At 46.7% G+C, this 24,812-nt stretch overlaps 1 protein-coding gene across 20 annotated transcripts in view; it reads left to right on the forward strand.

Annotated features, from left to right (window-relative positions):
- The window catches only part of LIMK2 (LIM domain kinase 2), a 68,206-nt gene that overhangs the window by 24,838 nt on the left and 18,556 nt on the right, over positions 1 to 24,812 (forward strand). For 11 of the 20 annotated variants that reach the window (XR_010156111.1, XR_001712634.3, XR_010156116.1 and 8 more), the window contains 3 exons: positions 21,620 to 21,755; positions 22,450 to 22,559; positions 23,218 to 23,406. Coding sequence is in view for 13 of the 20 variants with exons in the window: in XM_016938994.3 (XP_016794483.1) it covers positions 21,620 to 21,755; positions 22,450 to 22,559; positions 23,218 to 23,406 (435 nt within the window). In the remaining 7 variants the exon portion in view is untranslated. Of the gene's footprint in view, positions 1 to 10,407; positions 10,525 to 10,928; positions 11,060 to 11,453; positions 11,634 to 11,764; positions 12,151 to 21,619; positions 21,756 to 22,308; positions 22,560 to 23,217; positions 23,407 to 24,812 lie in introns of those variants that run through there. The other 9 variants (XR_010156113.1, XM_054675862.2, XR_010156112.1 and 6 more) reach the window with 7 other exon arrangements.

Here is a 24,812-nt window from a genome sequence, read left to right on the forward strand (position 1 = left end):
AGAAACGAGCCAGGCACGTTTGCTCACGCCAGTAATCCCAGCACTTTGGGAGGCCAAGGCAGGTGGATCACTTGAGGTCAGGAGATCGAGACTAGCCTGGCCAACATGGTGAAACCCCATCTCAACTGAAAATACAAAAATTAGCCAGGCATGGTGGCATGCTCCTGTAGTCCCAGCTACTCACTTGGAGGCTGAGGCACGAGAATCGCTTGAACCCAGGAGGCGGAGGTTGCAGTGGGCCAACATCATGTCACTGCACTCCAGCCTGGGAGACAGAGCGAGACTCTGTCTCAATAAATAAATAAACATAAAATAAAATAAAATAAAATAAAATAAAAAAATATGGAGGCCGGCACGGTGGCTCACGCATGTAATCCCAGCACTTTGGGAGGCCGAGGGGGGCGGATCACAAGGTCAGGAGATCGAAACCATCCTGGCTAACACAGTGAAACCGTGTCTCTACTAAAAATACAAAAAATTAGCCAGGCATGGTGGCAGGCACCTGTAGTCCCTGCTACTCAGGAGGCTGAGGCAGGAGAATGGCGTGAACCCGGGAGGCGGAGCTTGCAGTGAGCTGAGATCGCGCCACTGCAGTCCAGCCTGGGCGACAGAGCAAGACTCTGTCTCAAAAAAAAAAAAAAAAAATGGAGGTTGGGCGCGGTGGCTCGCGCCTGTAATCCCAGCACTTTGGGAGGTCGAGGCGGGTGGATCACCTGAGGTCAGGAGTTCCAGACCAGCCTGGCCAACATGGTGAAACCTTGTCTCTACTAAAATTACAAAAATTAGCCAGGCACGATGGCAGGCACCTGTAATCCCAGCTACTTAGGAGACTAAGGCAGGAGAATAGCTTGAACCTGGGAGATGGAGGTTGCAGTGTGCTGAGATCGCGCCACTGCACTCCAGTAGAGTGAGATTCCGTCTCAAAAAAACAAAAAAAAGAAGAAATGGAGATACAAACTTACTACCTACCTCCTTACAACCTACCCTCACAGTATTACTGTGAATAAAAGTGTGTGTAGCACTGGGAACACTATTCACAGAGCACTCATGAATGTTTGTTCTTTGTTATTAGTTACTAGAGAGGCAAATGTCTGCCAGGGCTGAATAATATGTGTGAATTGGTGATTGTCGCACATATCTAAAGAAGTAGTTATTTTTTTCAATTAAAACTTAGTTTAAAAACCAATATAAGGCCGAGCGCAGTGGCTCACACCTGTAATCCCCGCACTTTGGGAGGCCGAGGTGGGCAGATCATTTGAGGTCAGGAGTTCGAGACTAGCCTGGCCAACATGGTGAAACCCTGTCTCTACTAAAAAAAAAAAGTACAAAAATTAGCCAGGCATGGTGGCAGGTCCCTGTAATCCCAGCTACTTGGGAGGCCGAGGCAGGAGAATTGCTTGAACCCAGGAGGTAGAGGTTGTAGTGAGCCGAGTTTGTGCCACTGCACTTCAGCCTGGGTGACAGAGGGAGACACTGTCTCAAAAAAAAAAAAAAAAAAAAAAACCAAAACCAATATAATAAATAAGTGGCCAGCAATGAAACAGAAAGTGAAAAGTTAGTGAAGCAAAACTAGTACTGTATTCAGATAAAGATGCTGAATCTAGATTTGGTCACCAGAATAGGGTCCTTTGTGGCAACCTGGGCTAGTTTGGCTGACTCACCACTGCCAGGATGAAATTTCTTTCAGTGGCTACTCATTTCCCTTTATTTTAAGTCCATGCTCACAGAGCAACCTTCTGATGCCTAATTCAGCTTCCTGGGATTCTTAATAACAGGAAGGGTCTGGAAGTAGTACCTGTATAGGGGGTATGAGTGTTCTGATTTTAATAGTCAATTCATAAGTGTACAGAGGGTTTGATAAATGGTTAGGTCAGAACCATCACAGAATGTCTACACCTCTTTGGACATTAGGAAGGTCAAAAACCTGAAAGGCCAAAAGCTAGGCCTAGATTAGGGTCATTCACCAAGAAAACATCAGCCTTGAAGAGTTCTCTGGGTGGTCCACCAGTCAACCTTCCTTTGATCACACCTCCTTCCTCGTTGCTTCTTTAAGCACTGACCTGTAATGGGTATGGAATTTTTTGCTCACCTAACTCCTTCCTTTTACAGAGGAAGAAATTGAAGCCCAGAGAGATTTAATGGCTTGCCTAAGATCACACAGCAGATTTTCTGTTAACCAGGGTGATTTTTCAGGTGTTCCCTGCCAGACGAGGGCTTTTTTCCTTGAATTGCCTAGAGATTTCTTGAGATATCCAAAGCATTTTTCCCAGTGCAGCCTGGAGAAGGATGTCCATGTCAACACAGCATTTGTTACTCAATGTTAGACATTCAATTTTCTAATTAGTATCATGGAGCAACAGTGGATGATTATCTATAAGGGGTTGCAATTCCATGCTTATGTGCTTACAGCCCATATAGACAAATATCAGCTGTTAAAATGACAAGGCAGTAGAGATGTGGCCCCAGGACAAAGGCATACTCTGCTGTTAGTGAACACTAGTTGGCCAGCAAATTTCACATGGGCATATACACGGCCAACTGTAGACTTTAGGCATTTATACCCATTCAAAGAGCCCAACTGGCAACTAAAGATCAGCATTCTCTTTGGCATTTCAGCTTTGTGTTCTGTTAAAAATCACTGCTTGCTTAAATACCTCTGATAGCTCTTCACTGCCTGTAGGCAACTCTTTAGCCTAGCAGACTTGGTCTTCAGTGCTCTGCCCCTACTCTGTTCCACCATCCTGGCCTCCTGTCTAATTGCTGCCCATATGTGCCATGCACTAGAGCTTACAGACCTGCTCAGCGTTATATGAGCATACCATACTCTTTATGCCTCAGTGCATTTGCACATGTTGTTCCTTCAGGCCAGAATGCCTCTTACTGCCTGGCAATCAGCCTATTAGAGTCTGCCAATACCATCCCATCTTCTGTGGAGGAGCCCCCCGCCAAATCCACCCATACCTCTCCCCACCAATCAGAGACTTTTTCTCTCTGTTATTCTCTTCGTTATTCTCTTCATACCTCAGTTATATCCATTTCAGTATTTGTTTACACATCTAGCATCACTCTTAGAGTGTGAAATTCTCCAAGTGTGGAGCCGTATCTAGTTTGTCTTTGTATCCCAGAGCTTAGCAAAGTGCCTAGAATGTAGTGGGTGCTCAGAGTGTTTGCTGGGTGAATGATGTATTTGTTGAACGACTCTTTGGACACTTGAATAAAGTCCATCCAGTATGCACCATTACCATCTCTTCGCTCTACAATATTCTTTTAGGCAAGAGCTTATCTTTTGAGGTGATAAGATAAGCTCAAACTTATGTAGACTAAGACCTCAGTCTGTAAATGTCATCCCTAAGTCTTAAACCATCAAAACCAGGGCCTCAAGGAATGGCATGCCTTCTGCAACTGTAGCAACCTGCTGTGCTTATTTTGCCGTGTTTTTCATTTTTCCCCCAAAAGCTAGAGTCCCTTCTCCCATGGGCAGTGCTGGAAGTGTGCTAACAAATTCTTTCTCCATACTGCTTACGATTACAAAAAAACCCCTCAGCATCTCATGCCAGACTTGAGTTAAGGTTGTTTTCTTTTGTGTGTCAGCTGTGTTCTGGTCATGACTTCCTGATGATGCCCTATAGAGATTTTGCTGAGATCAGAGGGTGCTCCACTCCCATCAGTAGCAGTGACTCTTGCAGAAGCACCGTTTCTGAAGTTGGCTGATGTCATCCCTCACGTTTGTTTGTTTGAAATTTGTTTTAGTTCCAGAGATAGCACTTTCATGGAATGACGCTATCTTCTAGAATCACTTTTTTTTTTTTTGAGTTGGAGTCTCGCTGTGTCGCCAGGCTGGAGTGCAGTGGCACAATCTCAGCTCACTGCAATCTCCACCTCCCGGGTTCAAGTGATTCCCCTGCCTCAGCCTCCCGAGGAGCTGTGACTACAGGCGCACACCCCCACTCCTGGCTAATTTTATGTGTTTTAGTAGAGACGGGGTTTCACCGTGTTGGCCAGGATGGTCTCGATCTCCTGACCTTGTGATCTGCCTGCCTCAGCCTCCCAAAGTGCTGGGATTATAGGTGTGAGTCACCGCGCCTGGCCTAGAATCACCTTTTTATACCATAACGTGAGCACCACTGCCGTGTCACCAAGGAAAGAGAGAGGCAGCTACTGTGGGGTTACAAATGGGTAAGAGTGGCACCAGGAAGGTGAAAGTCTCTACTTAGCCAAGGCTTAACAAAATGTCAATCACCAAACATTTATTTATTAAGCTACGTTCAGGATAAGAAGATGAACAAGCTATCTGTACATTCATTTTCTCCTTTGTAACAAGGTAATGATAGTGATCTATCCTGCCTGCCTCTGAGGGTTATTGTGAGAATAAAATGAAATCAAGTGGAAAAGCACTTAGGAAAAAGAAAAGCATTGGTTTTCAATTGTTAGTGTGGATCAGAAACACTGGGGCTTGTTTAAAATGCAGATTCTTAGCCCCAGTCTCAGCGATTCTGATTCTGTATATCTGAAGTGGGGCTCAGGAATCTTGATTTTCAACAAGCTGACCAGAGGGTCCAATGCTGCTATTCCTTTAGTTACACTTTCAGAAATATTACTGTAAATCAAATGGCAAGAATAAAATAGTTATTTGAGGCAGTTTTAGTATGTTGGACCTGGAGTCCAAAGACTTGGGTCAAACTCCAGCTTTGTCAGTTCCTAGACCTGTGACCTTAAACAGCAACCTTCTCTGTGAACCTTAGTTCCCTCAGGAACGGCTCTGGTCACCTCCTGCTGTACTCCATTGATGACTCACCACATAAGGCTCCCTGGGAGTCCCCCAAACCTTTGCTCTCTTAACTCCTTTTATAGCCTCCTACATCTCCTGCAGGTGCTGTCTTCTCCTCCTTTTTCCAGGCCCTGCTCTGACACAGCATTCATTCTCCTCTGGGAAGGGTTCCTTCAATGTGTCTCCAAGCACATCACACCCAGGAAGGACCCTGTGGCCATATCTGTCTATCACCAGATCAAACTACATGAAGGCAGGCACTAGGTACTGTCAGTGCCCAGCATAGGCCTGGCCCATACCAGGTGTCCACAGATGCCTAGTAAAGAAACCTATGATTCAGGACCCCCATGATGAGCAACTATAGCACTAGAACAGTGATAATAACTAATGTTTATAATGCATCTTCAGTTTACAGAGGGCTTTTGTACTCATCATCTAGTTTAGTTCCTGCAACAACCTCTTGAGGAATATAGCACAAGCAGGGCAAGGGAAGCCCAGAGATGTTAAATAATTTATCCAAGTTTATGCTGCTGGGAAGGGCAGCACTGAAATTAAAAGAAAAGTTTTCTGAGCTCAAATCCCATGCCCTTTCCTCAATGTGAGCTCTAGCAAGGTATTCAGGAATCCTGCCTCTACAGTTCAGAGCCTCAAATTGCTGGGTATGTTGAGTTCTTGTATCTGATTTTTCTAGATTTCCTGCCCACATTCTTACTGTCTGGATATCAGGAAAGAGTTTATCAAATGCCTGTGGAAATCCAAGATAAGGTCTCATGATGAGTAACCCAGTGAAAACATGAAGTCAAGTCTAACTAGTCACTACTATTTCACTACTGCTGACTCCTGATGATCAGCTCCTTTTCTAAGTGCTTACTGTCCACTTATTCCATCATCTGTCTAGAATTTATGTGAAGGAATCAAAGCAAAAGGATCATAAGTCTTCCTTTTTCCAGTATGTTTTTCCTCCTTTTTGAAAACTGGGCCAGTTAGCTATCTCCATTTTTATTTCATGAATACATCCCCAGCGCCTGGTATATAGTAGATATGGAACATTACACTTTGGAAATATTGCACCCATTCTCCAGTTTCTCCAAAGTTACTAACAATGGTTCCATCACTGTGCCAACATATTTTCTTTTTTCAATATATTGGGAAATAATTCTCCCAGTCTGAAAATCTGAACACATTTCATGTGACTTGGTATCCTCATATGTCTTGGGCTTCCAATTCTCCATTCCTAGTTTCAAGTTCATGAACTGTAAAACAAAGGATTAGACTAAATCTCTAAAGTTCTATCCAGATGCCAAATTCTTTTCTCTTTCCATGATACCTAAGATAGATGCCAAATATTGTCTTTTACCTGGTGTTTGTGAACATGACATCACATTACAGGAGTAGCAGATACTAAACTCTCACTCTGTAAAACACTGACTGAGTTCCATGAGCCAGATACTGAAGTGAGCTTGTTCACATATGTTCTCATTTAATGCTCATAACCCTGTGAAGCTGGGAATTGCTGGGACATTTTATTTATTTATTTATTGAGACAGAGTCTGGCTCTGTCACCTAGGCTGGTGTGCAATGGCATGATCTTGGCTCACCGCAACCTCCGCCTCCCGGGTTCAAGTGATTCTCTTGCCTCAGCCTCCGCAGTAGCTGGGATTACGGGCACACACCACCACATCCAGCTAATTTTGTATTTTTAGCAGAGATGGAGTTTCTCCATGTTGGCCAGGTTGGTCACGAACACTTGACCTCAAGTGATCTGCCTGCCTCAGCCTCCCAAAGTGCTGGGATTACAGGCATGAGCCACCATGCCTGCCCGGGACCCTTGTTTTAGAAGGATGACTGCTGCTATAATGTAGAAAGTGATTTGGAAGAGGGGAGGAGTGGGGCACGAAAGATGGTTATTAGATGGGGGTGGTAATGCTTACCTTTCAGTATTTGGAGGCTTCGGAGTCCTCAAAAATTCTCTTCCTTGATTGGAGTCCTCCCAGCCAATAGAGGGCTTCACACAAACAGTTTCTTGGGTTTTGAATTGTTTGACCAGAGCTTTCTTCCGACAAAAGGTTGGGGTGATTCATTCACTTACCACACCTTGCCGGAACATTCACTTGGGGCTGCCGGTTATGAAGGCTATTGTTCTCCAGCCTGTCACAGACGCTTTGAAGACCTATGCCTCAGCTGGTTCTAAGGAGTCAGTTTGTTCAGCTCCGTGCCAGGTTTCCAACTTATGAAATGTGCTGGAGATTAACACCTCTCCTGCCATTTTATCCCTACTGTAATTGCCAGTCAAAGGATTCCTGCAGTTGCCTCTGGCAGCCATAACTGATGAATGTTCTGCCAGCTGCTCTGAGGACCTAGAAGAGCAGTTTTCTATCCAGGACCAGTTTCCAAGGGTGGGAGGGTGAAATATATCCTCCAGTGTGACATTTCATCTCCCAGTGATGGGTGGCTTGGGCCCTTTGAAGTTGGCTCTGAGGAACCACACACTTGGGTCTGAGCAGCCAGCAGCTTATCACATCTGGTGATCAATCCTTCAAAGGTTCCTCCTGAAGTCTGAATTTTTGGAGGTCAAATGGATTCCACCTGGGAGGGGCTTCTGCTTCAACTCAGGACTTGGGGAGAAGGCTGTTCCTCTTCCAGGGGGAGGCAGTTTTCATGGCATTGAGATGTCCTCTCACTTATTCCCCACCCACCCACCAAGTCCTTTGTAAGAGGAGTAGGGGGAGAGGAGAACGCCTGCAGCCTCCTGCTCACATTCCTAGACACCGACTCACTGAGCCCGTCGCCGCTGGAACAGCAGAGCTGTGTGAAATGTCAAGAGGAGTTATGCTCATAGGCTCCCTGGCCTCAGTCTCTTTGTGGCTTGCATATTCTTCCATTAGTACTGTGTTCATCACATGGAAATCAGAGGGTACAATTAAAAGATAATTTGCTAGTTCCAGACTTAATTTGGGACCCCCTTCTTGCCTGATTGAATTACAGGGGAACATAATAGATTTTTGGTGAGAAATAGTTGTCTGTGTGGCTGGGAGAAAGATTGCTCCCAGCTCTCCAGCTGGGCAGCCCTTTCAGTATCCCGTATGTTATTTCCCCACTTCCAGCCCACCTCACCTCCTCTGTGGCCCTTGTGTGTCCCCTCGGCCAGGATCCTGACCTCCTGCTCAAGAGTTTAAACTCAACTTGAGACCCAAGGAAAATAGAGAACCCTCTGCAACCTCATAGGGGTAAAAAATGTTGATGCTGGGAGCTATTTAGAGACCTAACCAAGGCCCAGACAGAGACAGTGACTTGCTAAAGGCCACATAGCTAGCCCACAGTAGTTGTAACAATAGTCTTAATGATATTAATGGCTAACATTTATCAACCTTTAATGTGTCCCAGACTTTGTGCTAAGGGCTTACATGCAGTGCATTGTCGCATTCAAACCCAGACAGTCTGGCTCTGGGCCCAGGCTGAGCTTTGGTATAGCATGGTAGAACGTAGTCTATAATGTCTAGTCTGGGTTCAAATCCTGGCTTCACTTCTCACATTTACAGCTGAGTGACCTCAGGCAAGTGATTTAACCTCCCTGTACCTCAGTTGCTTTATCTGTAAAGAGAAAAATCACAGCACTGTGGAATAGTGTGGGTTAAAATTCATTCATACAAGTAGTGCCGCAAGCAATGTTTAATACAGGGTGAGCACCTGTTCAGTGCTTCCTTCTTCTGGCTGCCTCTGGGGCTAGAGTGTGGTGTCTTCGTGGTATAGATAGATAGATATGGCTGAGCTCTGCACAAACACCAAGAGCTGTTCTTCACTATTAGAGGTAGTAAACAGAGTGGTTGAGCTCTGTGGTTCTAGAACAGAGGCCGGCAAGCTATGGCCCATTGCCTATTTTAATACGGCCTGTGATTGATTGATTTTTTTTTTTTCTTTTTGAGACAGAGTTTCACTCTTGTTGCCCAGGCTGGAATGCAATGACATGAACTCAGCTCACCGCAACCTCTGCCTCCTGGGTTCAAGCGATTCTCCTGTCTCAGCCTCTCGAGTAGCTGGGATTACAGGCATGTGCCACCACGCCTGGCTAATTTTTGTATTTTTAGTAGAGACAGGGTTTCTCCATGTTGGTCAGGCTAGTCTCGAACTTCCAACCTCAGGTGATCTGCCCGCCTCAGCCTTCCAAAGTGCTGGGATTACAGGCGTGAGCCACCATGCCTGGCCTGATTGATTGATTTTTTTAGTAGAGATAGGGTCTTGGTTTGTTACCCAGGCTGGTCTCAAACTTCTGGCTTCAAGCAGTCCTCCCTCCTTGGCCTCTCGAATGCTGGGATTATAGGCATGAGCCACTATGCCTGGCCTATATGACCTGTGATTTTTAATGGTTAGGGGAAAAAAAGCAAAAGAATGCTTTGTGACATGTGGAAATTACATGAAACTCAAATATCAGTGTCCCAGCCTGGGCAACAAAGTGAGACCCTGTCTCTACAAAAAATAAAAAAAAAAATAAGCCAGGGCCGGGCGCAGTGGCTCACACCTATAATCTCAGCACTTTGGGAGGCCGAGGCAAGTGGATCACCTGAGGTCAGGAGTTCAAGACCAGCCTGACCAATATGGTGAAACCCTGTCTGTACTAAAAACACAAAAATTAGCCGAGCATGGTGGCATGCGCCTGTAGTCCCAGCTACTTGGGAGGCTGAGACAAGAGAATTGCTTGAACCTGGGAGGCAGAGGTTGCAGTGAGCCAAGATCATGACACTACACTCCAGCCTGGGCAACAGAGTGAGACTCCGACACACACACGCACGCGCACGCGCACACACACACACACACGCTGGGTATGGTGGCCTGCACGTGTGGTCCCAGATGCACTGGAGGCTTAGGTAGGAGGATCACTTGAGCCTAGGTGGTTGAGGCTACAATGAACCATGTTTATACCACTGCACTTTAGCCAGGGCAACAGTGTGAGACTGAATCTCAAAAGAAAAAAAGAAAAAAGAAAAAAATCTTTCCATAAGTAAATATCTGTTGGAACATAGCCATGTCCCTTAGTTTATGTTTTATATATGGCTGCTTTTGCCCTATAATGGCACAATTGAGTGGCCACGACAGTCTGTATGGCCTGCAGAGCCTAAGATATTTGCTCTCTGGCCCTTTACAGAAAAAGTGCCTTGACCTGTGCTCTAGAGCCATATGTACCAGGTTTGAAACTCAGCCTCACAGCTGGGTGTGATGGCACGCATCTGTAGTCCCAGCTACTCTGGAGGCTGAGGTGAGAGGATCACTTGAGTCCAGAAGGTCGAGGTTGAGATTGTAGTGAGCCATGATGGCACCACTGCACTCCAGCCTGAGTGACAGAGAGAGACCCTGACTCAAAAAAAAAAAAAAAACAAAAACAAAAACAAAAAAAAACACCCTCACCACTTATCAGCTATTTGTCTTGAGAATAGTGACATAACCCCTCAGAACCTATTTCCTAATCTGTTAAATGAGGCTGATGACGTTTCCTCCTTTTACTGGCAATTTAAACATGATGGATAATAAATGCTAAGCACTTAACACAGGGCCTAGAAGATATTAACTGCTCAATAAATGGTAGCTTCTTAACAGTATTCAAACCCATGTGCTCTTATCACATGCATTGTTGTCCCTGTGTCCAGTTGGTGGAATGGGAAAAGGCTCCCTTGTAACCCCATCTACCATCTTTATCAGACTTTCCTGCCATGGTTCACAGTAAGAGATAGAAGCTGCACGGTGACTTCTGGCTCTTTACAATGGTGAGCGGTGTGTGCCTGGTAAGGGAGAGCTGATGTCACTGCCCCAAATCCAGTAGTGAGATCTGAGTGTTCTGGTTTCCTCCAGCAGCCTTGCTTTTTCCTTTACAATCCTGCAGGCAGGGAGACAAGGGCTTTCTACATGGTAGGCTCTGGTTTGGTCATCGTCACAACTGGGGGCTGTTCAGGTGGGCTCCCATTCCAGATACCTAGGCTTATCAATCCCTTTTGGCACCCCAGGCCTTTTTCTCCCTCATGCCCCATTTTTCAGTTTGAAAAGCATGGTTATCACAGGACAAGTAGAAGAAGCTCCACTGTCCACTGAGGCCAATGGATGGTGTTCTGCATGTGAACACTCAGTGAATAGTGAGTGAATGAGAGTAACCTGGGCTCCATCCTATTTGCAGAGAGCTTTGGAAAAGATTTTTCTCCTTGAAGAGCCAGAATGAAGCCTGGTAGTGGGAGAGCTCCAGCTCTAGAGTCACATGAGCCTACATTTAAATTCCAGCCCTGCCACTGACTCCCTTTTTGACCTCGAGTGAGTTACGTAATCTCTCTGTACCTCACTTTTCTTGTCTGTAGAGTGGGAATAATTCCTGTCTCAGAGAAATAAAAGAGTGCATATAGTGTTTGCCACATGGAGACACATCAGGTGTAGGTTAATACTCTGGGCCTTGTTTCCTTATTTGCAACACAGCCCTGCCCTGGAGTGGAAGTGGCACCTCCCATTGGTCAGCTCTTGAGGCTGTCCCCAGGCCAGGCAGAGGGAGGGAATGAATGGGAGCCCTAGTGCCAGGACAGAACAGATGGCAGCTCAGAGCTAGGATGGCTCTCTGGACCTGTCTCTCCTACCAGAGGTCCCCCCGTCTGGTGTGGCTCTTCCTGGACCTGGCATCCTCTGCTTTTTTTTTTTTTTTTTTTCCACCTCCAAGCAGAATTACTGTCCTGTAGGAAGCTCCTCTGCTTGAGGACATCTGGGGCCAGATATGTTCACCCTCTATCCTGCCTTGCCCTTCCCTGAGCTCAGGATGGACGCTCAATCGGTCCTAGTTATTGTCTGCAGCGCCTGCCTGCAGCCTCGATCCAGCCCAGCTCCACCCCTTGCCTGCAAGGTCTGTTTCCTAACAGCTGCTCCAACCACACACCTCGGTTCTGCGGGAGCCCCTCCTCTTCCTCCCTCCCTCCCTCATTCAGGGGTGGGACTGAAGAAGAAGGCTAACTTGACAGCAGCGCTTCTTTCTTAGCTAGTCACCGGCCCCTGCTCAAGAATGCCAGTGAATGTGTAGCCTCCGCAGAGAGGTCGTTTTCTCGGAGTCCAGAGGGGCCGCCTGAGCTTCTGAGAACTAGGGAGGAGCCATCCCAGCCATGAGCCCCTGTGGGAATCTGCTGGGGGCCAAGTGGCCTGGAGTCCTCAGGCTCCCCCAGCTGCTCCGGAGGGAGAGGTGAGCTCAGGGCAGCCTGCCTGCAGCCAGAGGTGCCGGGAGCCCCGGGCCTGTCATGGTGGCCATCTACAGCCGGCCTGAGGCAGTCACAGACGGATTTGCAGCTGAGCCTGTCTATCTGGTGTGGGAAGAAGATGGGGAGTTACTTGTCAGTCCCGGCTTACTTCACCTCCAGAGACCTATTTCGGTGAGTTGGTCTCCGAGTTCCCCTCTCCATCTCTTCTGGCCCCTGGTCCTCAGAGGAGGGTGGTCTCCCTAAATCTCCTTCTCACTTAGTCCTTTACCATCGGTTCTGCCAGGCAGAAGCCAGTGGAGGTTATACCCAAGGAGAATCGGCCTTGTGAGGTACCCCCATTATGTCCTGGAAGTGGTGAGGGGAGGGATATACCCAGAAGGAACTTCTTAGGGAGCTCCAGCTCCCCTTCCATCCCAGACAAACCTGAAGGAGCCTCCAAAAGATGCCACTGACCTGCCCATTGTAGATGTTACTGCTTCCGGGGGGAATAGCACAAATAGAGTGCTGTTTCTAGCTCTCACATGTCTTACCTGCGGGCCATGCTGCCTGCCCAGGAATTTGTCCCAACAAGCAGGATGGGCAGGTTTTGCCAAACTGTGGAAACTGGCAAGTCCTGGGTGTGGGTAGCCTGGTACACAGTAGGCACCTTATAAATGTTTGCTCTCTTAATGGCAGGCACATTTGCCTCTGGCCTTGAAGGGCTTCTGAGCTCCCAGGTGAATGTAGTTGCTGGGGAAAGACCTGGGCGAGTGCTTCTAAGACTGGAGCAATGGGCTTTAGAGTGTTCCTGAGCTGCTGGGCCAGCCCCCACACCTCCTCAGTCCCTAGGCCTAAGTACCTCCACGAGCCTCTCTCTGTGGGGCTTCTCAGAGGGAGATGTGGAAACTCTACCTCTAACCTGGCTTTCTTTGCTCATTGCCCCACTCCACCTCCCATAGAAACTCCCCAGGGGGTTTCTGGCCCTCTGGGTCCCTTCTGAATGGAGCCATTCCAGGCTAGGGTGGGGTTTGTTTTCATTCTTTGGGAGCAGCCTGTTGTTCCAAAAAGGCTGCCTCCCCCTCACCAGTGGTCCTGGTCGACTTTTCCCTTCTGGCTTCTCTAAGCTAGGTCCAGTGCCCAGATCTTGCTGCCGGGATACTAGTCAGGTGGCCAGGCCCTGGGCAGAAAAGCAGTGTACCATGTGGTTTTGTGGAATGACTGGACCCTGGTAGATTGCTGGGAAGTGTCTGGACGGGGGGAAGGGGGAAGGGAACTGGTCCTCAATGCTGACTCTACCAAGCGCCCTGCTAGACACTTTATCCTTTAATCTCTCAACAGCCTAAAGAGATTATATATCCCCATTTTACAGATGAGGCAACCAGTTTCAACAGAGTTAACATATGGAGCCTCACTGGGCAGCTTTTTCTGTCTTCCTGACTTTCTCTCATCCTTCAGGGGGCTGCAGGTTTGTTTTCTTCTCCTAGTGGAGAGGAAATTCTCAGGTTTGTTTTCCTCTCCTAGCAGAGAGTAAAAAAAGGGATAGTTTGCCTGACTTGTTGAAGGTGTGGCTGAGATTGTTTTCTAAAGAGCCAATGGAAATTGATCTTGAGTTTAGGAGAAAGCTTTTACATGTGGAATTAAGATGCCAAGTGTTGAAGTAGCCACATTTCAGGTCCTCATTAATTTCTCTTAATCCTGGGAAGGCAGCTTAGGAGAAGGGTTGTTCCTTTAGGAGCCAGGAACTATACCCCTTTTACCCTTGGAGAGGCAGGGAAGCCAGGGAGGACACAACTTCTCAGGAAGAGGAGAAGCTAGAGCAGATAGTGAACTCTCAACCTGAACCTTTAAGGGCCAGACCACTAATGCCACCCAAGTCCACCTGCCGTTTGTCTTGTTCTGTCCCAGGCTTTCTGGAGAACCTGATCTTCTTGCCCCTACCCCCAAGCTCCGTTTGCCCAGCTAGAGTCTGGGGGGTACTGACTGACTTTCCGTAGACATTCTTCCCTTCCCCAAATAAGAGGCCACATTCCTGAAGTCACTTCTGAAGAGATAGCTGCCACACAGGGCTCTTTCCCCCCAGGGAGGGACCACCCAGACCCTCTGCTCTCCCAGGTATCCATTACCACATCACTACCTGGTCAGAAAGCTGTTTCTGCCATTAGCCCCTCCCTCTTTTATTATAGGATATCCTCAAGGGCTCCTCTTTGGGCCTCAGTTTCATCCTTGGCAGAAAGTAGAAGCTAGACTTCTTGGGCTCCTGAACAGGGTCCTTGCTGGATTCTGTGAAACAAATTAAGTTCTTGACCCTAGGCCTCTGGGGGAGTACAAAGTCTATGGGAGTTCTGGGGCTGTGGTTGCAAGGAAAGTGACGCAACCAGATTCCATGGGGACATGATCAGGCGTGACATGTGAGGGAGGAAGAGGGAGCAAGGGAATGAAGAATACAACTTCTGTGTCCCATACACCCCTGCCTGACAGGCCATACATACTCAGCAGAGAATGCACTGTCTTTCCTACCACACTAGCGTGAGGACCACTGTGCTTCCAAGTAAGAAAATACCTCAAATTGGAATTTACAAAAGAGGTAAATTAGGGAGTGGCTTTTGTCGGACATCTTTAAAGCATTTTTCTTTTTATAGAATTTCACTTAATGTCCAATACTGATTTAATGAGCTTGGGTTTACACATTATCTCTTGAAGAAAACAAATGAACCTTTGTGTTCCAAAGCAATCCATGTTTAAAGGGAAAAAATTATGCATAACTCTGCCCAGCTTCACAGTAACCTTTGGCAGGTGCCTTAGGTCCTCTGGGACTCTTTTTTCCTTATCTGAAAAATGAAGGACTTGGATCAGGTGAATGGTTCCCAGCTCTGCAACTTATGTGGCTCCTCAGAGGCACACAAGCTCTTTTCCATTATTTGCCAAATAATGGAGGCCCTGTCTTTAACTGCAGTACAACTACACAAAATACTTGAAACTACAGTCTTCCTGGTTTTTGGTTGGAACTGAATCAGTGCACTCTAGCAACACTTATTTCTTGCTGTTCGTAGGCTTCATTATGTGTTTGGTTAATTTTTTAAAACAACAATAACATATTCCATAATAATTACAGCTTAATTGGCAGACTGTTTCAGTCTATAGGATCTGCAGGAAGGAGGAGTAATAAAGGGATTTTTGACTGAGCTCTTATGGAACAGAGTCTCTCTAGGCCCCTGTCATATCTGCCCTTCTGGGCCCTGGGGAAAAGTTGGCATCCCCAGTTGTGGTGCTCTCCAGGTGCCCTCAGGCTGTGGTGGAGGGAGCTTCCCATTCTCTCCTTCAGCCCACTCAATTCAGAGGCTAGGGGCTGAAAGAAGCTTCTCTACAACTGGCTGTTCACTGGGAGGTTAAGGGATGACCATCCAGCCAGGCCTTCCTCAGGACATGGGAGGGCTTATGCTTTAACATGTGTAAATCCACTGCAATAATGACTGGTTCTCTTACCCCATAAGGTTGAGAATTTACCTGTAAACATTTTTGTCTGAAGAATTTGGATGTAAGTGAGGGCTGGGCCTCTATCTTATCTCACTTGGCTTCTCTCAGCACAGCACCTTGCCTGCTTGTTCTTACACATCCTAGATGCACAGTAACTATTTCCTAATTATTAGAAATCTATTAGAATCAATTGATTTCAGCTGGGCGTGGTGGCTCCTTCCTGTAATCCCAGCACTTTGGGAGGCCAAGGCTGGAGGATCACCTGAGTCCAGGAGTTTAAGACCAGCCTGGGCAACATAGGGAGACCCTGTCTCTACAAAAAATAAAAAATTAGCCAGGCATGGTGGTGTGCACCTGTAGTCCCAGCTACTCAGGAGGCTGAGGCAGGAGGATCTCTTGAGCCTGGGAGGTCAGACTACAGTGAGCAATGATTGTGCCACTGCACTCCAGCCTGGGTGACAGAGTAAGACTCTGTCTCTTAAAAAAAAAAAAAAAAAAAAGTTGATTTCTATTTGGATAGATAAATAATTCATTTTAGGACCTTTCTTTTTCACTTACAGAAATCTGTTTCATTCTGGGCTGAGAAGCAGGTCCATATTGCTAGGCATAGGAGAAAAAGGGGTCTGTCTGCATTTGCCCTTGGTGGTCTCAAATTGGGGAGGGAAAGAAATGAACACTTACTGGCTACCTTCTGTGAGCCAGGCATCATGCAAGACATCTGTACATAATTTAATTCTCATAACCCCATAAGATATTATTAGCAATGTACAAGTGAGGAAACTGAGGCTCAGAGTCATGAAGTAACTGGCCTTGGGTGACACAGATGGTAAATGGCAGAGAAGGAATATGGATCCAGGTCTTGAAAGAGAAAATCTCAACTGATTATCTTTTTAAAAAAACTCATATGTTCTCTGCTGACTCAAAAGGTCTCTGTGTGGATCTGGGTTGACCCACTGAACTGACCATCAGGGTTCCATGCACTTTGTATCTGCCCAAGCCCTCAGAACCCCTCAGTAATGTTTTGGAAGATGAGTTTTGGAGGTTGTCCTTAGGCATAGCCTCAGCGTATGTAGGCTTCTAGGTGATCTCCCCTGACCTGAGGATTTCAGCTCAATTCACTCTGGCTCCTCAGGACAGTGGGATGACTGGTTCAGACCTCAGCTTTACCACCTCCCAGCTGGGTACTCTTCTACCTACAGCCAGGGCAGATTTTGACTTTCACTTGAAACTTTCAAAAATTGAAAGGTAGAAAAACAGCCTTGGCTTTGGGAAGAACATATGATGTCCATGGCCTCTAAGAATCTGAGGTGGGACATGTTCGAGTAGCACCTTACAGTTCCAAAGTGTGTTCTGGGTTCTTTGTTTAAAAGAACAGAGACTGTTGGGGAATTCAACACTGTGAAGTATATGAAGGAGGAGAATTGTGCTATTTAACATTCAGTACTTGGGCTAAAGGAGAAGCATCACGAAGTGTTAACACTCAAAGGGTCTTGAGCTGTCAGGGCTCCAGCTTCCTTATTTTCACAGGTGAGAATCCTGAGGCTCAGCTGTTGAGATGTGCTGTCTCACTCCGGTGACATAGTACAGTGGATGTGGCTTTGCAGCCAAGCACACATAGCTTCACATTCCAGCTCCATCAATTATGTATTGGGCAGCTTTGCAGAATGATTTGACTTTAACTCTGCTTTTCAGTCTTCTATAAAACAGGGATAATCCTGCTACCGTAGGGTTGTCAGGATTAGAGATAATATAAATAAGGTACCTCATATAGGACCTGGATTATGGCTGGCATTCAATAAATAGTAGCTGTTAATTGATAGCTAAGCTAGAACTCTGAAGTCTACCATGGCAACTTCTTAAGTGGTCTGAGAACCCAGTTGTGTTCTGTGGCAAAACACAGCTTAGGGACCCATACCCAGCCCTCCTGTCAGCTGTTCACCTTCCAGTTCTTCAGAGACATGTGTGGCAGTGACTTTGGCCACATAGCTGGCTGTGCCCTTTAAAGGCATTCCTTGACACAGATATGTGGACTGGTGATGTTGCTCTCCAGCCAGGTGTTCTTCCCAGCAGGCTGGCCTGGCTGTCTCCTGCATGCCTGCACTTGTTTGTCTCCCTGCTCCCTCTCCTGGGCCTGGCCAGAGCTACTTGCAGCAAACAAAAGCAGGATATTGGCAATGGAAAGGAGGGTGTGTTCTGGTGCTCCCATGCCCTGCGGCGCACATACCATTGCAAGGGCGTAACAGAGCCCAGGCCTGCATTTGGGTGCAAATAAGTCTGCACACAGAAGAAAAGAAGGACCTGGTGACCAGGAGCCATGGAACCCTTGTGCTCCCCTACCTGGGCTACTGGTTCTTGCCACTCCTACCATTTTCAGTTTGGAAATATTTGTTAAGGCTTTGCTCTTCCAGGTCCTTTGCTTGGTGCTGAGTCTACCAAGAGTAAGTGGGATGCTGTTTTTGTCCTCAGGGAGCTAACAGTCTAGTGAAGAAGAAAGATGGTTGCCCAGGAACTTCTAAGTCAGAAGGCGGGAGGCAAGAAGGAAGCCCCTGTTCCTACTGCCAGCCCTCTGTTGGGCACCCCATAGTTCTTCAGAACCACATTTAATCCTCACTGCAGGCCAGGCACAGTGGCTCACACCTGTAATCGCAGCACTTCGGGAGGCCAAGGCGGGCAGATCACTTGAGGTCGGGAGTTCGAGACCAGCCTCACCAACATGGGGAAACCCCGTCTCTACTAAAAATAGAAAAATTAGCCGGGTGTGGTGGCATGCGCCAGTAATCCCAGCTACTCAGGAGGCTGAGGTGGGAAAATCACTTGAACTCGGGAAGCAGAGGTTGCAGTGAGCCGAGATTGTGCCACTGCACTCCAGCCTGGGCGATAAGAGCAAAATTCCATCTCAAAAAAAAAAGAAAGAAAGAAAAAATCCTCACTGCTACCTTGAAAGTAGGTGATGACATTGCCATTTCACAAATGAGAAGTGAACGGGCTAACCCAAGATCACTTAGGTGGTAAATGATGGTGCTAAGATTAGAACCTCAGATCATCTAGGGAAAAACACAGATATGCACAGAGTTAAGGGGACCCAGGGTATTGTTTGTCCTCTTGTTTCACAGGTGGGGAAACAACCCAGAGAGGGAAAGGGGCTTGTCCAAGGCAATTTAGCACCCAAGAACTTGAACCCATATCTCTCTCCTCCTCATTTAGAGCTCATCCCACATGTATCTTATATTGAGAGGTGTGAGCCACATACCAAGAACAGTCTTCCCCTCTGCCTCCAACCTCACTGTGCAGTTTTGAGACACTTCACAGCCATACTCTTCATGCCATACCCAGCCCTTAAGACCCTGAAGTTCCCCTTCCATAAGACAAGTAGGAAAAGCTATAGGGTAAAAATAGCCATCAGTGTTTGTTGAGCACCCAGGAGGAATTGGGCACTCCAGAAAGATAAAGGGATTCTCAGGGACTTGCTTCTCTAGACTTCCCTAGCTCAGCTGCTTCTACTCATTCCTGCCCCTCTTCTCTACCTCCCGCAGTGCTCAGAAGTAGTAGAACTCACTGTGGCCTCTCACCTTGCATTGTTGAGTTTTATTTAGACTTTCTCTTCCTCAACTCTTCATAAGCTCATGAAAGGTGAAGTAGGGTGCCCTGTGTATTTATCTTTTATATCTGCAGTGCTTAGCAAGTTATAATAATGCACTTGCCTGGCAAAAGGCTTTCTCTCATACATTAGCTTATTTCCTCTTCACATTGGCTCTTTGTAGTAATAGGATGCTATTAGTTATTTTCAATGAGAGAAAGCTACTAAGAGAAGTTGTCCAGCTAGTGACAGTAAGTGGCTGATAAAGTGAGCTGCCATTACATTGTCATCATCTTTAATAGAAGTTAACACATACTGAGTTTCTACTATATTGGGTCTTTTTTTTTTTTTTTTTTTGAGACGGAATCTTGCTCTGTTGTCCAGGCTGGAGTGCAGTGGTGCAATTTTGGGTCACCACAACCTCCGCTTCCCAGGTTCAAGCGATTCTCCTGCCTCAGCCTCCTGAGTAGCTGGGACTACCGGTGCACGCCACCACGCCCAGCTAATTTTTGTATTTTTAGTAGAGACAGGGTTTCACTATGTTGGCCAGGCTGGTCTTGAACTCCTGACCTTGTGATCTGCCTGCCTCAGCCTCCCAAAGTGCTGGGATTACAGGTGTGAGCCACCGCGCCCTGCCTATATTAGGACTTTTATATAAGCTATCTCTAGCTAGCTAGCTATAATTTTTTTTGAGACAGAGTCTGACTCTGTCACCCAGGCTGAAGTGCAGTGGCGTGATCTCGGCTCACTGCAACCTCCACCTCCTGGGTTCCAGCGATTCTCCTGCCTCAGCCTCCCGAGTAGCTGGGATTATAGGTGCATGCCACCACGCCCAGCTAATTTTTTGTATTTTTAGTAGACCAGGTTTCACCATGTTGGCCAGGCTGGTCTCGAACTCCTGACTTCAAGTGATCCACCCGCCTCGGCCTCCCAAAGTGCTGGGATTATAAGCATAAGCCACTGTGCCCAGCTGCTCTCTATATTTTTAATACATATTATTTCCATTAATTTTCACAGCAGTTCATTTTATAGATGAGGAAACTGGGCCAGAGAAGTAAAATATCTTGCCCAAGATGATGTAACTAGTAAGTGGCAGGATCAAGATTCAAACCAAGCAATGTTCAAACCTCTTGGAAGCAAGAATGTGGCCACTGTGGAAGGTGCAAGGCCTTGACAACAAGAATAGGGAAAAGAAGGAACTAGAAGGAAAGAGATGGCATGGGCTCAGCAGGCCAGGGAGCTCTTAGCTGTGTGTGTTGGGAAGCTCAGAAGGGAGGAAGAGGTTGTCTGTGCAGGTAAGTCCTGAGAACACACCAGACTTTTGAGAGGTGGAGCTTCATAGCCAGGTCATTAGGGGAGAAGGGAGCTATAGATTTTTTTTTTTTTTTTTTTTTTAGAGACGGGGTCTTACTATGTTGCCCAGGCTGGTCTTGAACTCCTAGGCTCAAGTGATCCTCCCACCTCAGCCTCCCAAAGTGCTGGGATTAGAGGCATCAGCCACCCCGCCCAGCGAGCTATGGATCTAACATGTACATCTTACACAGTGCTAATAGAATGTTGGGTTTCTTCCCCAATATTTTATTTTGAAAAAAAATTCAAATATATAGAAAAGTTGAAAATGTAGTTCAAAGAACACCTACATACCTTTCACATAGATTCATGATTTGTTAATGTTATGCCACTTTGTATATCTCTCTCTCCCTCTATCTGTATACTTTTATTTATTTATTTTTGCTGAACTATTTCAGAGTAACTTAAAGGCATCTTGATTTTACCCTTGAACAGTTCAGTATGTTTCTGCTAAGAATTCTCCTATATAAGTCAGATATCATCACATCTAAGAAAATTCACGGTAATTTTACAATATAATATTATAGTCCAAATCCATATTTCCTCAGTTGTTCCAAAAAATGTTCATGGCTGTTTCCTTTTTTAATCTAAATTTGAATCCAAGTTTGAGGCATTGTATTTGGTTGCTGTGTCTCTAGGGTTTTTAAAATCTGTGCCTTTTCTTCTCCCCATGACTTTTTAGAAGAGTCAAGACCGGTTATCTTACAGAATAACCCACATTCTAGATTTGCCTGATTAGTTTTTTTATACTTAACGTATTTTTGGCAAGAACATTACATTGGTAATGCTGTTGGTGATGGGTCAGTTTTGAAGAGTGGAGATGATTAAACTGCTTTTGTTCATTGAAGTATCTGTCAAGACCAGAGATCTTTAACTGGTGCCATAAATAGGTTTCAGAGAAGCCTTTATATATACACCCTGTCCCCCACCTAAATTATATACACATCTTCTTTATATATTCATTTTTCTAGGGGAGGCTTCTTGGCTTTTATCAAATTCTCAGAGGGCCCCAAGACCCAAAGAGGTTATGAAACACTAGTCTGTCCACTGAGGCAGGCAACACAGAGCTGGTTTCTGGGGCCTTGTTCAGTCTGAACCAGCCTCCCTTGGGGAGATAGCACAAGGCTGTAACTTTGCCCCATCTTGGCTTTGGATCAAAGAGGACTGTCCATTTTGTTGTCATACGTAGGAGCCAGGGACAGCCTATGTGGCCTGGTTCCAGGGATCCAGGAGAATTTCAGTTCTTGTCTTGCCTTTCAGGTGTTCAGAATGCCAGGATTCCCTCACCAACTGGTACTATGAGAAGGATGGGAAGCTCTACTGCCCCAAGGACTACTGGGGGAAGTTTGGGGAGTTCTGTCATGGGTGCTCCCTGCTGATGACAGGGCCTTTTATGGTGAGTGAATCCCTTCATATCTGCCCCTCTTGGTCTTCAGAGTCCATTGACAGTGCTTCCAGTTCCTTGTGGCCTGTTAATCTTTTAGTCTTTCTATCAGCCAGGGCATCTCCCTTTATTTATTCATTCATTCAACGAGCAGGTATCAATTGAGCACCTACTAAGTGAAAGGTAAGATCCTTCCCTCAAAGACTTAATAGTTTAACGTTGGGAGTGGGAGGAGAGGCAGGCAGAGAGGAGACACAATATAGTTGGATAAGGACCTCCAAGGAGAGTGTTACAGGCTGAGAGGAGGATATACTTAGGTTGTCTTTAGGGAATCAGAAAAGGAGACTCTGGAATAGGCTGGCAGAGAGAGGGGCTACCTCCTATACCTGCTCTGGACAAACGACTTTAAGCATAGTGACAGACTTGCCAACCCTGTATTGGAAGAACTGATCTTTTTTAGTGGGGATAATTACTTCTGGGGACTTGTTCTCATAACTGAGACCAAAACAGTTTTGTGCAGTCTCAGAAATGACAGGAGGTACCAATCTGACACTTCCTTTGGAAGCTCTAGGGCAGAGAGTGAAAGAGTGGATTTTGACGGGGGCCTTGCTTGGAGGTCATTCACCCACCCCTGTCCTCACTCCAGCAACAGTGATAACTCACTTCCTTCCTGCCTTTGTACACCCTTCTCCCCACCTGCTCACAGGTGGCTGGGGAGTTCAAGTACCACCCAGAGTGCTTTGCCTGTATGAGCTGCAAGGTGATCATTGAGGATGGGGATGCATATGCACTGGTGCAGCATGCCACCCTCTACTGGTAAGATAGTGGTCCTTTGTCTATCCTCTCCCATATAAGAGTGGCTGAGGGGGAGGGACAGTGGCAGGGTGAGTTGGGCAGAAAGAGTGTTAGGGTAGTCAGAGCATTGGATTCTTACCACAGCAGTGCTCTTAACCAGCTCTTTAACTTGTAAGCAGAATGATTTACACATGTCTCTACCCTTTTTCCTTACCAACCTTGAAAATGTCTTCACTCTGCCCTGCAATCCTCCCAGTGGGAGGCACTCTTCAAGGACGATCCCAGAACATTAAAGTCAAAGACCCCTTAGAGCTCACCCTGTCCAACCACCTTGGTTGATAAAAGAAGTCAGCCTGGGGCCCATGGAATAGAATAGTACAAGGACAAGGTTCTCATTGTGAGTCAAAGGTAGAGTGAAGAGAACCCAGACCATCTCACCCCAACCCAGGCCAGTGTTTTTCCAAATATACCACTTGCTGCAGATCTAGCTCAGCACCCCCAGTCCCAGCCCACCCTGAGAACCCAGGCTCCTCATTCTGAGCAGCCAGCTAGAATCATGACAAAGAGGGTGGTAGTGAGACTATGGGTACTGTTGCTTAAAGCCACATGGTGCAGTGGTTGCTGGGGGGCTTCTGTGTGGGACTCTAGCATCTTACTCCCCCCTGTGCCCTCTCCCCAGTGGGAAGTGCCACAATGAGGTAGTGCTGGCACCCATGTTTGAGAGACTCTCCACAGAGTCTGTTCAGGAGCAGCTGCCCTACTCTGTCACGCTCATCTCCATGCCGGCCACCACTGAAGGCAGGCGGGGCTTCTCCGTGTCCGTGGAGAGTGCCTGCTCCAACTACGCCACCACTGTGCAAGTGAAAGAGTAAGTATTTTGAGAACCCTTCAGCAGGGGTTCTTGAGCAGAGTCTGTAAATGGGCCTCAGAGGGCTTAGACCTCCAAAGTCTCATGCAGAACTCCCTTTATTCTCATCTCATATCTTTCTCCTGGACCCCACTATGCTGTAACCATACCTGGGCCTTGGCACTTACTGTTCTCTCTGCCCAGGCTACTTCCTACCAGATACTTAAGGCGAGAATCACTCACCTTTCAGGTGTCAGGTTTCAGGTCATGTTTGCTCTTTGAAATCATCTGGCTTGATTATGTGTATTAGTTGTTTATCTTCTATCCCCTCCACTAGAATGTAAATTCCAGAAGAAACTTGCTGTCTTATTCAGTGCTGCATGCCCAGGGCTTGGAACAGTACCTGGCATATAGTAGGAGTTGATTGATTATTATTTTGTCAGTTGAGAGAATGAATGGAGAAAATGTGGTCCATGGCCCAAAAGAGGTTAAGACCCTATCCTAGATTCAGGCCAGAGACCAGATGGAGAAAGAGTCTGTGTCTATCTAATACCAGTAATGTCGTACCTCTGGCCGCTTACCATGTAAATATTGATTGTGCATCTACCATGTGTTGGACACTAGGCTAGTGCTTGCACAGCAGGTGAAAGATACTAGAGTTTGGGAAGTCAGGAGGAGCTAAGGTCTGTTCTACAACCTTATTAGATGAAGAGGAGAGGGAATTGTGTTCAGGGCAGAGGGAGAAGCATTTCTCCAAAAGTGGGAGTCTTAATCATGTCTGATGTAGGTTGAGTGTGGCCAGAAAAGGGGCTGTTAAGTATAGAGGGCCTGGATTATGAAAATCCAGCAGATCCATTGAGAGTTTAAGCAGCAAGGTGTTGTGACCAAGTTAACATTTTAGAAGGATCACTGGTATGGAGGTTGGATTGGAGAGGGGAAAGCCTAAAGGTATAGAGACTAGTTAGGAAGCTATTGTAGGCTGGGCATGGTGGTTCATGCCTGTAATCTCAGCACTTTGGGAGGCTGAGGTGGGAGGATTGCTTGAGGCCAGGAGTTCAAGACCAACCTGGCCAACATAACAAGACCCCGTCTCTATTTTTCTTAATTAAAAGAAAAGTCCAGACATAGACATAGTGGCTCACGCCTGTAATGCCAGCACTTTGGGAGGCCAAGGTGGGCAGATTGCGTGAGGTCAAGAGTTTGGGATTAGGCCAGGCGCGGTGGCTCACGCCTGTAATCCCAGCACTTTGGGAGGCCGAGGTGGGCGGATCACAAGGTCAGGAGATCAAGACCATCCTGGCTAACACGATGAAACCCTGTCTCTACTAAAAGTACAAAAATTAGCCGGGCATGGTGGCGGACGCCTGTAGTCCCAGCTACTCGGGAGGCTGAGGCAGGAGAATGGCGTGAACCCAGGAGGCGGAGCT

Source organism: Pan troglodytes, chromosome 23 (assembly GCF_028858775.2).
Source record: "Pan troglodytes isolate AG18354 chromosome 23, NHGRI_mPanTro3-v2.0_pri, whole genome shotgun sequence".
Classification (NCBI taxonomy): Eukaryota; Metazoa; Chordata; class Mammalia; order Primates; family Hominidae; genus Pan; species Pan troglodytes.